Genomic DNA, 16,031 nt, shown 5'->3' on the forward strand with positions numbered 1-16,031 from the left:
CTCCTCAACACACACCTCCCTCCTCCTCAACACACACCTCCCTCCTCCTCAACACACACCTCCCTCCTCCTCAACACACACCTCCCTCCTCCTCAACACACACCATCTTCCTCAACACACACCTCCCTCCTCCTCCAACACACACCTCCCTCCTCCTCAACACACACCTCCCTCCTCCTCAACACACACCATCTTCCTCAACACACACCTCCCTCCTCCTCAACACACACCATCCCTCCTCCTCAACACACACCTCCCTCCTCCTCAACACACACCTCCCTCCTCCTCCAACACACACCTCCCTCCTCCTCAACACACACCTCCCTCCTCCTCAACACACACCATCCCTCCTCCTCAACACACACCTCCCTCCTCCTCAACACACACCTCCCTCCTCCTCAACACACACCATCCCTCCTCCTCAACACACACCTCCCTCCTCCTCAACACACACCTCCCTCCTCCTCAACACACACCTCCCTCCTCCTCAACACACACCATCCCTCCTCCCCTCCCTGACTGCTCAGTACGGCTACCTCACTCGCTCCTGAAATGTGGATTGCAGTTTATGCTCATTACTGAATGGTACAGTAATTCTACATCTACTTAATGCTGAACTTATAAATGTTCTCCTTATGAATTTCAGTAATAAATCAGTGTTCTACCACCTTAACATCCCACACGCAACATTTACACTTTGGACACATGGACATTTTCAGCATATAGCAGCCTCTCTTATCCAGAGCAAGCCTGTACTATGAGACTTTTTTCACTCAATCCCAGCTTAAAACCAAGAAATGTAACCTGATAAGTCACAAGCTGGTTATTCTTTCTAGCTGAAAAAATATATATGGATGGAGTCAGCTTGTTCTTTCAGCTTCTTATTAAAGTTTTCTGGACATTAAAACTCCCAGGCTAACAGCAAACTCAGCAGATATTCTGCTTCTTCATGTGCTTTGAAACTTCATGAATGTAGAGAGGGGGAGTGCTTTATTTGTTTAGTTACTCTCTCTCTCTCCGTCAGGTCTCTTTTTCTCCTTCCACTAACCCTGTGCTTCCTTTGCTTCATGGCCAAACTGGAAATAACGTTTGTTGTTGTTTTTTTATGGAATGGATTGATAAATAAATCTCTGTTGGTTGCCGTCTGTTAAACTATGCTCAAACCTGGCCGTTACCATGTGACCAGCAGTGTGCTGGTGGACAGTACTGCTGTGCTGTTTTCAGTCACGGCCTGTTGGTAGGGAACTGGTCTTGTGACCGGAGGGTCGTGGGTTTGATTCCCAGACCTGAGGCCATGACTGAGGTGCCCTTGAGTAAGGCACCTAACCCCAACTGCTCCCAGGGCGCCGGGCTAGGGCTGCCCACCGCTCTGGGCACGTGTGATCCACAGCCCCCTAGTAATCACTAGTGTGTGTGTGTGTGTGTGTGTGTGTGTGTGTTCTAACTGCACAGATGGGTAAAAAGCGGAGGACAAATTTAGATTGCGGTGAAAAATCACAATTGACAAAATATGGCACATTTACATTTTATATTATTTCAGGCTAGATATGTGACTGATTGGATCGGTTTCCAGATGCCTGACTGATTGGATCGGTTTCTAGATGTGTGATTGATTGGATCAGCTTCTAGATTGGTTCTTAGATTTGTGACTGACTGGATCAATTACCTTTTTCTAGAAGACCCTTCTGATATCAGTTACAGTGGCAAGTCTTCTTGGATTCATATCTACAAGCTTTGCACACCTGGATCTGGGAGGTTTTTTTCCATTATTCATGCCAGATCCTGTCAAGCATCATCTGACTGGATGGTGTCTTTATACACTCGTAAAAAGACTGTTGCAGGGAATTCAGCTCATCACAAACTACAGGTCCATTCCTAGGTTCAAAGCTCTTAACAATATACCTACAGTGACAGTCACACTACATGCTGACAAGGCTCCATCTTAGGACCACTATTATTTACATTATATACCATTGGGCACAGTTATAAACAAACATGGTGTCAATTTTCACTGCTATGCAGATGACACTCAACTTTACATATCAGCCAAACCTGATGACAAACTCAGTTTAGGAAAAATTGAGGCCTGTGTAAGAGATATTAAATGCTGGATGTCTCTAAACTTCCTCCAACTTAATGAGGACAAAACAGAAGTTCTCCTTGTGGGCCCTAAGACCGCAAGACAGAAAATTCCAGATCTAATGCTTAATCTCGCAGACTACCCCATTACACCTGGAACAGTAGCCAAAAACCTAGGCGTCATACTCGACTCCGACCTATCATTAGATACATACATAGATAATACTACTAGGATAGCTTTTCTACATCTCCGCAACATTGCCAAATTAAGAAATGCATTATCACAGGATGATGCAGAAAAATTGGTGCACGCCTTTGTTAGCTCCAGATTAGACTACTGTAACTCACTACTGTCAGGATGTTCAAATAGGAATCTAAATAAACTTCAAATAGTTCAAAATGCCCAGCCAGAGTTCTGACCAGAACTAGAAAATTTCAGCATATTAGACCAGTCCTATCTGCCCTGCATTGCCTCCCAGTTAAATTCCATATTGATTTTAAAATTCTTGTTAATTCTTATTAAAATTCTTAATTCTTATTATTAACATATAAAGCACTGCACGGGCTTGCTCCTGAATACCTCCAGGAACTTATTTCCTACTATGAACCCCCACGTCCACTAAAATCACAGGGTGCTGGCCATTTATTAGTTCCACAAATTAACAAGGTAACAGCAGGGGGAAGAGCCTTTTCTTATAAGGCTCCCCAGCTTTGGAACAACCTTCCAAAATGTGTATGGGACTCTGACACAGTCACAATCTTTAAGTCTAGGTTGAAAACCCACCTATTTGGTTTAGCGTTTGATAATTAATATCCCCCCTTAGATAAAGGTACAGATCCAGGGGTTCATAGACGAAGGGTTTTATGGTAGACTGGGGCGCTGGTGCTGTCGTCCTGTCACTGCTCGTGGTCACTCAAGTTTGTTGACAGGGCAGTGGATGGATGCCATTGTCTCAGAATGTCCCCAAGCCTATGTTACCTTCTGGTTCTGCCTTTTTAGCTAGGCTGTAATAATTTAACTTAATGCCGGAGTTGCTGCCACACTCCAGAAATGTTTATAATTTCATCTGTCCTGTATATGTCCTCATACAGAGCTAATTTTCCCTGTTTTATTTTTTCCACATGGCTGCCCGCCTGCTTGAGGAATAATGAGATGAGGAGAGACAAGCGATCCATCCAGTGCCAGACACCTACTGCCTGACCGGATGAGCCTACACCATGATGGACATTATTACATCTTTTCCTTTTCTTTATTTCTTTCTGTCTAAATTGTTGTTGTTGTCATGGTGACTGGTTCCCCCCCTGAGTCTTGGTTCCTCTCAAGGTTTCTTCCTCATGCAAAAAAACTAGGGAGTTTTTCCTTGCCACTGTCGCCCTTGACTTGCTCACTGGGGGCTAGGACTCGGCACTTGCAAAGCTGCTTTGTGACAACAACTGTTGTAAAAAGCGCTATATAAATAAAATTTGATTGATTGATTGAATATGGTTGTAAGTATAGACCCAGATGTTGTCCTCCAGACCAAAAGGAAATGAAATAAAGCTGTAGGTCCTGACAAGATAACAGGCTGTGTTCTCAAGAGGTGTGCAGACCAACTCATGTCTTAACACAAGTCATGCTATACAATCATGCAATAAAACCTCAGCTATCACCCCTGTACAATAAAACATCGAGTGACCAGTCTAAATGACTATCATCTGGTAGTGTTCACCTACGAGTGACCAGTCTAAATGATCATCATCTGGTAGTGTTCACCTACGAGTGACCAGTCTAAATGATCATCATCTGGTAGTGTTCACCTACGAGTGACCAGTCTAAATGACTATCATCTGGTAGTGTTCACCTAGGAGTGACCAGTCTAAATGATCATCATCTGGTAGTGTTCACCTAGGAGTGACCAGTCTAAATGACTATCATCTGGTAGTGTTCACCTACGAGTGACCAGTCTAAATGACTATCATCTGGTAGTGTTCACCTACGAGTGACCAGTCTAAATGATCATCATCTGGTAGTGTTCACCTACGAGTGACCAGTCTAAATGATCATCATCTGGTAGTGTTCACCTAGGAGTGACCAGTCTAAATGATCATCATCTGGTAGTGTTCACCTACGAGTGACCAGTCTAAATGACCATCATCTGGTAGTGTTCACCTACGAGTGACCAGTCTAAATTATCATCATCTGGTAGTGTTCACCTACGAGTGACCAGTCTAAATTATCATCATCTGGTAGTGTTCACCTACGAGTGACCAGTCTAAATGACTATCATCTGGTAGTGTTCACCTAGGAGTGACCAGTCTAAATGATCATCATCTGGTAGTGTTCACCTAGGAGTGACCAGTCTAAATGACTATCATCTGGTAGTGTTCACCTACGAGTGACCAGTCTAAATGATCATCATCTGGTAGTGTTCACCTACGAGTGACCAGTCTAAATGATCATCATCTGGTAGTGTTCACCTAGGAGTGACCAGTCTAAATGATCATCATCTGGTAGTGTTCACCTACGAGTGACCAGTCTAAATGACCATCATCTGGTAGTGTTCACCTACGAGTGACCAGTCTAAATTATCATCATCTGGTAGTGTTCACCTACGAGTGACCAGTCTAAATTATCATCATCTGGTAGTGTTCACCTACGAGTGACCAGTCTAAATTATCATCATCTGGTAGTGTTCACCTATGCATGAACTGGTAGTTTGACAAAGCAGGCTGGTAATAATTCTCAGATCATTTCCAGTGCTACCTTCTGTCTGCAATTGTGTAAGCAATGCTATATGCATTATTGCCAGAAAAGTAGAGAATACATGGTTAAGGCGGTCTGATTAGCTAAATTAACATAATTTATGCAAGAAATGCTGCCTCATGTTACAGGCTCACAAAAGATGGATAGCAATTCAGTCAAAGTCTAGTTTTGGAGAACAGAAAATGAGATTTGTCATAGCTTTCTCCAGAGCAGTACCTTCTTCTAGCTAAACTGATGACAGACATTTTAACAGATAAAAAGATTGACCAGTTACTCTTATTAAACTCTACAGTTAAACTTAGTTTAACTTACATGAACTTATTTTTACTTTCGTGAATTACACGACAGTCGAGCTGAACATCCTCTGAAAAATGCTTCAAACGTGAGTGCATTAGCAATCATCAGATTAATCCGTTCAGGGAAATGGAATGCAGCACAGGCTACATTATAAAAGGTTATTCCACATGTTTCATACAGTTATACATTCCCACCAGAGATGTCCAATTCCTCAAATCTCTGGTCACCATACGTTTGACTTACATTATGCCCAAATATATCTGTTTATCAGCGACATTAAATTCCACTGGAGTTTACATAGCAGATGCAGACAGGTTCCATTTACGAGAACTGCCCCCATCAAAAGAGATGATGTAAGCAAGGACAGAACAGACATGCAAACTAAAAACTATGCTGTTTTCTACTTTCAATCATTTATAACCCTGGATACATTGATTAACACAAGCATTAAATAGCTTACAGCCGTGAAGGCCTTACCTTGAGCTCTGTTGCTGCTCCCTAACTGCCTTCTTGGTCTGAACGTCCAGCTGCTGGAGATGACGAAAACGTCGTTTGCGGCTGGGTGCTACATCTGTGATGTCATTTAGGCTGTCATCCACTGGGTTGCTTGCCAGCAGTTCTAAAAGACAAAGTAATGGTGCTCACCACATATCACACAGTGGCCTCAAAAAGTAAGCCTTGGACTGGCAGGTCAAATACACAAATAAATATTTTTTGTCTCAAAGGTTGTCTCAAAATGTGTTAAATACAAACTGTACATTATTAGCTGTACAGGAAGCCTGAGGTGCTCTGGTGTGAGAGGCCAGCTGCTGGATAGTTTTAACGATTCTGTGGTTTCAAGTGCCATCTTTTATGCTGTTGTTTGCTGGAACAGTAATATTACAGTGAAGGACATTAACATACTGTAGAATATCATCAGAAAGGCCGGCTTAGTCCTGAAGGCTAAACTGAAGACAGTAGTGGCAGAGAGGGTGAATGCTAGAAATTCATTTCTGTATTATTTCCCTATAAAGACATGAGACATTTGACCCAAGATTGTCACAAAAAACTGGTAAGTTTTATGTGGATCAGTTTCAGTCTGTGCACATCAGAAAGGGAAAAAATTAATTTCGAATGAGGAACTGCCATTAGTGCTAGACTAGCTAGAGCCAGGATTTGAAAAACATGTGGGATTTTCCAATGTAACTGTATCAAGAATATACTGAGAATGGTGTGATCAAAGAAAGAATTGAGAAAATGGGGATGTTGTGGATGTAAAATACACTTCACAAACCCAAGAACATTTTACATTGGGAAAAAACACAAATGAGAAAAGAAATGAGTTTTCAGATGGTTCTTAGAGAAGATTGAAAATAACCATTACAAAGAGATTGTGACAAAGTTTAGAAGCAGCAGCACTGAATGATCTGCCACCCATGGCTGCTAGATGGGTTTGTGGGACAGTCAGGTGATCATGGATAGAGGATCCTGAGGTGTGAGAGGGGCAGGATAGATGAATGAGCTCAGCGACATACACAGGAGCAAGACCATGAAGAGCTTTAAAGATTATAAGAAAGACGTGAGCACTCCAGATGCTGAGTTTAAAAAGTGCTATAGTAATTGATGTGGAAAATGAAGGCCTTTATCAACATTCTTGTATAATTATCACCAAGCATAGGGCAACGCATGCAATGTTGGACAGATAATAAAATGCAACCTTTGTGAGTGATGATATGAGTGAAATAATATCTCAGTTTCTGAATAACAACAGTTCTGCCTTTACCTTTATATGTTAAAGACTCTTCACAAACTACTACTTGCTTCTTTCAGTGGACATTAAAGGTCTACAGACAGCTATCCATAATGAAAATGGTCTGAGAGCTCTAAAACCTTTTCCTGACTTCAAGTCCTACTCACAAATACTATTAGTCAGTATGGGCACTAAAATGGGACCATGCTATGCTAACCACATAACTGTGAAACAAGTTTAAACTATATACACACACACACCAGACCTGTACCAAAAGTATTTCTGAGAACTAAATTTTTTTTTTCTGAGATTGATGTTTATGTCTTCCTTCCTTACGTTCCACCCTGCTCTGGAATATATATATATATATATATATATATATATATATATATATATATATATATATATATATATATATATATATGGAATATAAGCACATCCTGTTTCGTTCCCGTTTCCTGATTTGTGTAAATACCACCTTCTATTATAAACCTACAGACTTTTGTTCCTATTTGCATTACAACTCTTCACTTTCCACATGTCTGCATCCCTTACATACATCTATGACGAGTTAGAGACATGGCCCTGGGTCCATACGGCTGTCCATTCAAGCCCTGAAACCAGCTGAAACTTTGTCTGAAGTGCCCTTTAGCACCTTGAGCAAGGTACCTGCTCCCAACAAGTTTCTTATTCTTAGTATTATTATTATTATGCACATGTACAGTGACAATGAAGACTTCCACAAGAAAAATAGACAAATGTGTGAACTAAGGAAGTCATAAATGATGTCTTTGGTCATGTCATACCTGTTCAGAGAGTGGACAATCTGACCCATAATAATCTGCTGTTATTGGCTCATAGTGGCTAATATTACACTCCAGGATGATGCAAAAACCACATCCCCTTTTATGGAACCTCTACTAATCACCTACAGATGAGACCAAAACATCAAAGACTTGTCAAGAGTTGAACACTTTCAGATCATTAGAATTAAGGATTTGTCATTTCCAATGACAAGGATTAATACTAATGGACAATGAATTAATGTCTAAAAATCTACACTCTTGCAACTTTAGACCTGAATGAATGTTGTGATGTAAATAGTCATGGCCTGGTGGTTAGGGAACTGTTCTTTTGAAAGGAGGGTTGTGGGTTCGATTCCCAGACCTGAGGCCATGACTGAGGTGCACTTGAGCAAGGCACCTAACCCCAACTGCTCCCCAGGCGCCGGGCTACGTCTGCCCACCTCTCTGGGCACGTGTGATCCACAGCCCCCTAGTAATCACTAGTGTGTGTGTGTGTGTGTGTGTGTGTGTGTGTGTGTGTGTGTGTGTGTGTGTGTGTGTGGGTGTGTGTGTGTGGGTGTGTGTGTGGGTGTGTGGGTGTGTTCTAACTGCACAGATGGGTAAAAAGCGGAGGACAAATTTTGATTACGGTGAAAAATCACAATTGACAAAATATGGCACATTTACATTTTTTTACATTTTTATGCTTCTTCATATAGAAATGAGACCCTCCTCCAACTAATTCAGAAGCATTTAGCATAGCTAATTAAGTTGTTCTGTCCAACATGTACTGTTTCTCTGGAAAGTCACAATCTGAATCTCTCTGCATCTACAGTACCCATATGCACACACACAAGTGCACGCAACAGAGAGAGAGAAAGGAAACATGGAAAGGAAACATGAAACATCCATCTAAAATAAAACCAGTTACAGTGATGTGTGTGAGTGAGTGATATACCTATAAAAACTAATATCAGAAAGCTGCTTGACTGCTTCCTTCTTGTAAAGGTGTGATACACACACACACACACACACACACACACACACACACTGTGATCCCCACTCTGGGGCGATAGCTCCAGTAGATCCCAGAAGCAAACACGCAGGATCCACAAGCGTCCACGCCTCTGCTAGAGGACCCAAGAGAGAGGAGGGTGAGTGGGGAATATATCAAATCCCCTACCCACCCCATAAACATAGACTCCACATTTGTGTGGACGTATACACACACACACACACACACACACACACACACATACACACACACACACACACACACATACACACACACACACACATACTTACATACATGCTTGTGCACGTATGTATGCACACACATATGCAAAACAAATGTGGTATCTCTCACTTTTTTTTTGTATTATGTTTTTTACGTCGACTTCTACATGTATTATATTCTTGTCTTGTATATATGCTATTGGTGCACTCTAATTTCTCTTTGGAGATTAGCTAGGGCTAATAAGATTAACTAATTTAAACATTTGCACATTATTAATCTAGAGAAGCATCCAAACTTCCAAAAAAAGGAAAATGAAAAGTTCTGTAAAAAAATCAGGAACTGACAGAGGAATCCGAAGCCGAAGGTTTGACACAGTGGTGTTAGGTGCGCTCGGTTCTGTGACTCCTGAACTGGAGTGGCTCCAACCCTTGAATTACATCACTCTGAGTTGAGAAGAACATGATAGAGACAGCCACACACTCAAAATACCAGACCTCCAGTAGGCCTGAATGTAGGGAAGAAGATATCTCACCCTACTGAACGGGTGACACAGGAAATATATATAAACATAAAGGGCCTTCACTAGAACACTAGAAGCCAACTTGAAGGCAACTGCACAGGTGACCATAAAGTGAGGTACCATACCAAAGGAGTATCTATAGTTAAAGAGGAAGTGGTAGCAGTGCAGCATATAAAGATCATTTATTGTGTCTGAAACGCTTATTTTGTCTGAAACATTTATTGTGTCTGACATCTCCCCCTCTCTTCTCCCCCTCTCTTCTCCCCCTCTCTTCTCCCCCTCTCTTCTCCCACTCTCATCTCCCACTCTCTTCTCCCCCTCACTTCTCCCCCTCACTTCTCTCCCTCTCTTCTCCCACTCTCTTCTCCCCCTCTCTTCTCCCACTCTCTTCTCCCCCTCTCTTCTCCCACTCTCTTCTCCCCCTCTCATCTCCCACTCTCTTCTCCCACTCTCTTCTCCCACTCTCTTCTCCCCCTCACTTCTCCCACTCTCTTCTCCCACTCTCTTCTCCCACTCTCTTCTCCCCCTCTCTTCTCCCACTCTCTTCACCCACTCTCTTCTCCCCCTCTCTTCTCCCCCTCTCATCTCCCACTCTCTTCTCCCACTCTCTTCTCCCCCTCTCTTCTCCCCCTCTCTTCTCCCCCTCTCTTCACCCCCTCTCTTCTCCCACTCTCTTCTCCCCCTCTCTTCTCCCCCTCTCTTCTCCCACTCTCTTCTCCCCCTCTCTTCTCCCCCTCACTTCTCCCACTCTCTTCTCCCCCTCTCTTCTCCCCCTCTCTTCTCCCCCTCTCTTCTCCCACTCTCTTCTCCCACTCTCTTCTCCCCCTCTCATCTCCCACTCTCTTCTCCCACTCTCATCTCCCCCTCTCTTCTCCCACTCTCTTCTCCCCCTCTCTTCACCCACTCTCTTCTCCCCCTCTCTTCTCCCCCTCTCTTCTCCCACTCTCTTCTCCCACTCTCTTCTCCCCCTCTTTTCCAGTATGGAGTTTTCCATCTGCCTAATAAAATCACCAGAGAGAACCAACCTAAACAAAGTAGCCTGCATCTAGCAACCATGCACTACGGTAACAAATGTTTAATAGTAAGCATAACACAAAGAGGAAGGAAATTCTGACTTTGGAGTTTTTCTAGCAGCTGTTAATCAATGGGGTTTACACTAGTAAAAACAAACGTGAAGCAAAGCACATACAAAGCTCTTTTTCCCCCCTTTTTCTCCCAATCATTATTCTTCAGACTTTTTGAGAGCAGTGATTTAAGAGCCTGTACAGATGGACCCACAAGTCCCTCACCCCCAAATAACTGAATGTTGAAATCCAAAGAACACCTCATTTTAAAAATCCTGACGATGACATCATAGCAGACATCTAGTGACACAAGTGGAGTTACGGATAAACAGAAGGAAACTACCTGTGCGTTGTCACACTCACGTCCACACCAGGCCATCTGGTGCAGTCACTGGAACTTCCAGATCTTAACTCGTACATAATGAGTAATTCCAGTGTGCAATGGGGTCAACATGAAGCCTTGTTCTTCAGTTCTTGTTCTTCAGTTCTTGTTCTTCAGACATTAACAGCTCTAAGAACTGCACACGTACTGAAGCAGAACTCCACTGCTACCCTAGCTCTGATCCTCTCATCTGATCCTCTCATCTGATCCTCTCATCTGATCCTCACATCTGATCCTCACATCTGATCCTCACATCTGATCCTCACATCCGATCCTCTCATCCGATCCTCACATCCGATCCTCTCATCTGATCCTCACATCTGATCCTCTCATCTGATCCTCACATCTGATCCTCACATCTGATCCTCACATCTGATCCTCTCATCTGATCCTCACATCTGATCCTCTCATCTGATCCTCACATCTGATCCTCACATCTGATCCTCACATCTGATCCTCTCATCTGATCCTCTCATCTGATCCTCACATCTGATCCTCACATCTGATCCTCACATCTGATCCTCACATCTGATCCTCACATCTGGGCCATTTAATAAATGAATTTGATAGATATGACGGATGTCTACATTTATATTTAAAGCAGTTGGCATTCTTATACACAGCAACTAACTCTGTCACAGAAACTCAAATCTGTCTTGCTGAAATTGCAGTGAAATGCTAATAACGTTCAGTACTGAATTCTAGCCTTGCAGGGCTGTGCTGTGACCGGTATATTAAATATAAACTCTCCAATGTGCTGTGACCGGTATATTAAATATAAACTCTCCAATGTCATTTTCAGCATCATATGCAGATCTGGAGCCTTATGCAAAACCAAGCATGAGGCACTTAATGATCAGTCTATTAATGATCAGTCTATTAATGATCAGTCTATTAATGATCAGTCTAGCAGTGTAGATGAAGATGAAGTCTGAGTTCAGGGCTATCTTTAGGTCGTAGACGTGATGTAGACGTGGTTTCACACGTAAATGTTCTGCCAATGAGGTGCTGCTATACCTTTACTGTTGGTCTTGGCAGGAGGAGGCGTTGGAGTGCCTGGCAGCTCCTCATCTGTAGTATTTCCGTAGTCACCCTCCTCTTCAGGTTCACAGGCCACTGCTTCTTTAGTCAGTCTGGAGGATAAACCAGAAGAACATTACATTAATATATTGTGAGCTATTCATAATGCAGACATCAAACCAACGTTTTAAAAGTCTAATAATTTCATCTCTGCTGTTGCAGTATATTTTCAGGTAAACTACTCATGTCATTGAAATATTATATATTTTTGTATTACTTATTAACTGAATTAAAAATAAGGATTGTTAAAGTGTTGCTTTACGTGACATCCCCATTTACATTTCTAATCACACCTTTAAATGAGGTGTGTTTATGTATTAGGCATTAGGTGAAAGAGTGCACGCTAACCAGAGTATAGAGGACTTCCGAAGTAATGTTAGGCATTATTCAAAGTATCACCTTATTTTATGAACACCTATCATGTTCAAATGCTTCATGGCATTTAGTGGTACAATTTCCTTCTGAATCAGCTGCTTGTGGTTTTGTACATATATCAAAGACATAATACTGTCTCCTTTTCTTAAGTGACATTCACTGCGAAAGGTTAAAGTTGGTCATCTAATGTGGTACCTTTGCTTTTCAGTTTCTATGGTGTCCTGCAGTTGTTTGATAGTCTCCTGGAAGGTACGGAGTTTGGCCTTCTTCTCATTCAGGACCAGCAGGAACCGGCTGTACAGCTCCCTCTCCAGAGTCTCTTTTTCCTCAACATATTTTTCCATCCTGTATAGAAGTCATCAAAGACATGCTGTATAAAATGTATTCATTAAATAATAAGGGTTCATAACATCTAGTCTAGTCTAGTTATTAGGTCATTAAACAAAAGAAAATTACCCACCCAGTTTGAAGAAAAAAAGCACAACACTTTGAGATGACTCAGCTAGGAGACCTAGAAAATGTGCATGAGAACAACCAAATATAGTTCCAGACTCAGTGTGGAATGCATTACTAATAAACCGTAACCATTTTGTATGTGTAATACTCATGTGTCTCATGTGCCCTAAATCATAAAAATGCCTATGAGGGTATTTCTGTAACTTGACTTTGTTAAAACTTTGCATTGCTTTCTTAGATGCTTAGCTAACTATATCTGACTTTTATTAAGTGGTGTGTAGTGCACAGATAATATTGTAACTGCACATGTCAATAATCAATAGTTTAACATTATCCACTGCTCTGCACACACTGGATGGCACAGGAATTACCATGTCTTAATTAGGTGTTGAACAACACACACACACACACACACACACACACACACACACACACACACACACACACACACACACACACACGTGTACATAAGCATTCACACAAACACACACAAACACACACACGTAACCAAGGATTCTCTTCATTTGGATCATGATGGCACGCAAACATCATGACCTCATACTTTTGCAAGTGCTTTGGACACAGCTGTAAAGTAAGAGTTGCTCAAACATGGTGATTCACCAAAGAGGAAAAGGGTTTTGTGAGATTTAAGTTCCCTAGCAATGACAAATTCAGAAAAACTTTGTCTTATGTTGAAACTTTATGCATAGTGAGGAGATGGAACTTATGCATATCTAAGTATAAATAATGTGCTTTTAGGTAACTGGATCTACTTTTACACATATACATTTGAATGCTTTTGTTGCATTCTCACATTAATTTTTATTCCATTACAAACTAAATTGCATTAGTAAATTTCATTTGAAAAAGCACAGAACACAAAAAACCAACAACAAATACTTATTACAAGGTAGTATAATTTCTTTAGCACAGAGAAAGGCACTACCTAGAAGTGAACTCTGCTTTAGTGATGACTCACTCTGTAGTGATGTGCTCCTGTTCGCTCCTGAGTCTATGGTTCTCCTCGTGCAAGTGCCGGTTCTCCGCCTGCACACGTGTGCTCTTCTCCAGCCCATAGCGGATGAGATCTCCAATGACTTCAGTGGGCAAAGGCACCGGCAGCAGATCCACCATGCCAAGCCTGAACTGCAAGAGCCAAAAATATAACAACTATACAAATCAGGGACACGCCAGTATTACAGCAGCATGGCATCGTCAGTAGGGAAGTATATGACCGATACACAATTATAAATGCAATACAAATGTTAATACATAATATGACAATTCATTATTGTTTGGAAAATATTAATGTTAAACTACAGTTTTTCTTTGATATTTCCTTTCAAGCTCACCATGGCAAATGATGTAATCTGTACATGCAAATGTGCAGATCTAAAGACCTGCAGGCTGAGTGTTACATAACACAGATGGGAGCAAGTGGTAATGGTTGAAGGATGCTTATGTGAACACTTTGAGGAAAAGTTAGCTTAACGTCCTTCAAAGTATGTGCGAGTTAGCCTATTCTCCCTGACTTGTGATATGGAGCGCATTATTAATGACTGGCTATAATTAAGTTACCAAAAAACTGCGGAAAAGAATTTTAAAGGATTGTCACAATCTGTGAAAAATGACAAATAGTGCTAGAGCAGTAATGGGCAGGCCATGAGCAATGTTCTCAAAACTGCATCTTCTGAGCCCTCCCCGTACTACCTCGTGAACTTCCCAAAAGGTGTAGCCTTTAGCCAAGTTAACTCTTTGGACTCTCTACTTTTGGTGACTTGTATCATCACAGTTCAAATTTGCAACAGGATTTGAACTTGGGCAAGTGGCCCCGATGCCCTCAGTGACTTCTGTCTCTCGGGAGTCTCTGAGATTCTACAAGCTTCGTGCATTCTTAATTTCAGGACTGGGGGGGATTGTTAGTGCACCATCTATCATTGCCACACTAAAAACATTTATGAAAAGCAGCTTGATGAAGGTAATAAATTTGGGCCTGACTCAAAGCTTCAGGAGCCTTAAAGAGATACAGATGGTCAGCTTTCTCAAAGGTCTCTTCAGGGTCAAGAGAAAGGAAATGAATAGTGAGGTTAAAAGGATTCAAACAGGTAAAACTATGGTTCTGACCAGTAACAGAATATCAAAAAGATCTGCTTGAACCCATAAATGTTTAAATGATTATATAAAACTGTGAAGGGTAGCAAGAAAGGTCTATAAAATAATGACAGTGACAGGACATCATGGACACGTGCATGTGATGACCCAGGATATCACGGACATGTGTATGTGATGACCCAGGATATCACGGACATGTGTATGTGATGACCCAGGTTATCACGGACATGTGCATGTGATGACCCAGGATATCACGGACATGTGCATGTGATGACCCAGGATATCACGGACATGTGCATGTGATGACCCAGGATATCACGGACATGTGTATGTGATGACCCAGGATATCACGGACATGTGTATGTGATGACCCAGGTTATCACGGACATGTGCATGTGATGACCCAGGATACACGTGTATGTGATGACCCAGGATATCACGGACATGTGTATGTGATGACCCAGGATATCACGGACATGTGTATGTGATGACACAGGTTATCACGGACATGTGCACGTGATGACCCAGGATATCACGGACACATGTATGTGATGACCCAGGATATCACAGACACGTGTATGTGATGACCCAGGATATCACGGACACGTGTATGTGATGACCCAGGATATCACGGACATGTGTATGTGATGACCCAGGATATCACAGACATGTGTATGTGATGACCCAGGATATCACGGACACGTGTATGTGATGACCCAGGATATCACGGACATGTGTATGTGATGACCCAGGATATCACGGACATGTGTATGTGATGACCCAGGTTATCACGGACATGTGCAAGTGATGACCCAGGATACACGTGTATGTGATGACCCAGGATATCACGGACATGTGTATGTGATGACCCAGGATATCACGGACATGTGTATGTGATGACCCAGGATATCACGGACATGTGTATGTGATGACACAGGTTATCACGGACATGTGCACGTGATGACCCAGGATATCACGGACACATGTATGTGATGACCCAGGATATCACAGACACGTGTATGTGATGACCCAGGATATCACGGACATGTGTATGTGATGACCCAGGATATCACGGACATGTGTATGTGATGACCCAGGATATCACAGACATGTGTATGTGATGACCCAGGTTATCACAGACATGTGTATGTGATGACCCAGGATATCACAGA

At 42.1% G+C, this 16,031-nt stretch overlaps 1 protein-coding gene across 3 annotated transcripts in view; it reads right to left on the bottom strand.

Moving 5' to 3' along the window:
- xrcc4 (X-ray repair complementing defective repair in Chinese hamster cells 4) overlaps positions 1-16,031 on the bottom strand; it is a 29,612-nt gene that overhangs the window by 5,479 nt on the left and 8,102 nt on the right. For all 3 annotated transcript variants that reach the window (XM_076986585.1, XM_076986588.1, XM_076986586.1), the window contains exons 4-7: positions 13,727-13,893; positions 12,487-12,636; positions 11,854-11,969; positions 5,597-5,738 (exon numbers count right to left, since the gene is read on the bottom strand). In XM_076986585.1, the coding sequence (XP_076842700.1) occupies positions 5,597-5,738; positions 11,854-11,969; positions 12,487-12,636; positions 13,727-13,893 (575 nt within the window). The remainder of the gene's footprint in view (positions 1-5,596; positions 5,739-11,853; positions 11,970-12,486; positions 12,637-13,726; positions 13,894-16,031) is intronic.

The sequence above is a fragment of the Brachyhypopomus gauderio genome, unplaced genomic scaffold (assembly GCF_052324685.1).
Source record: "Brachyhypopomus gauderio isolate BG-103 unplaced genomic scaffold, BGAUD_0.2 sc47, whole genome shotgun sequence".
Lineage (NCBI taxonomy): Eukaryota > Metazoa > Chordata > Actinopteri > Gymnotiformes > Hypopomidae > Brachyhypopomus > Brachyhypopomus gauderio.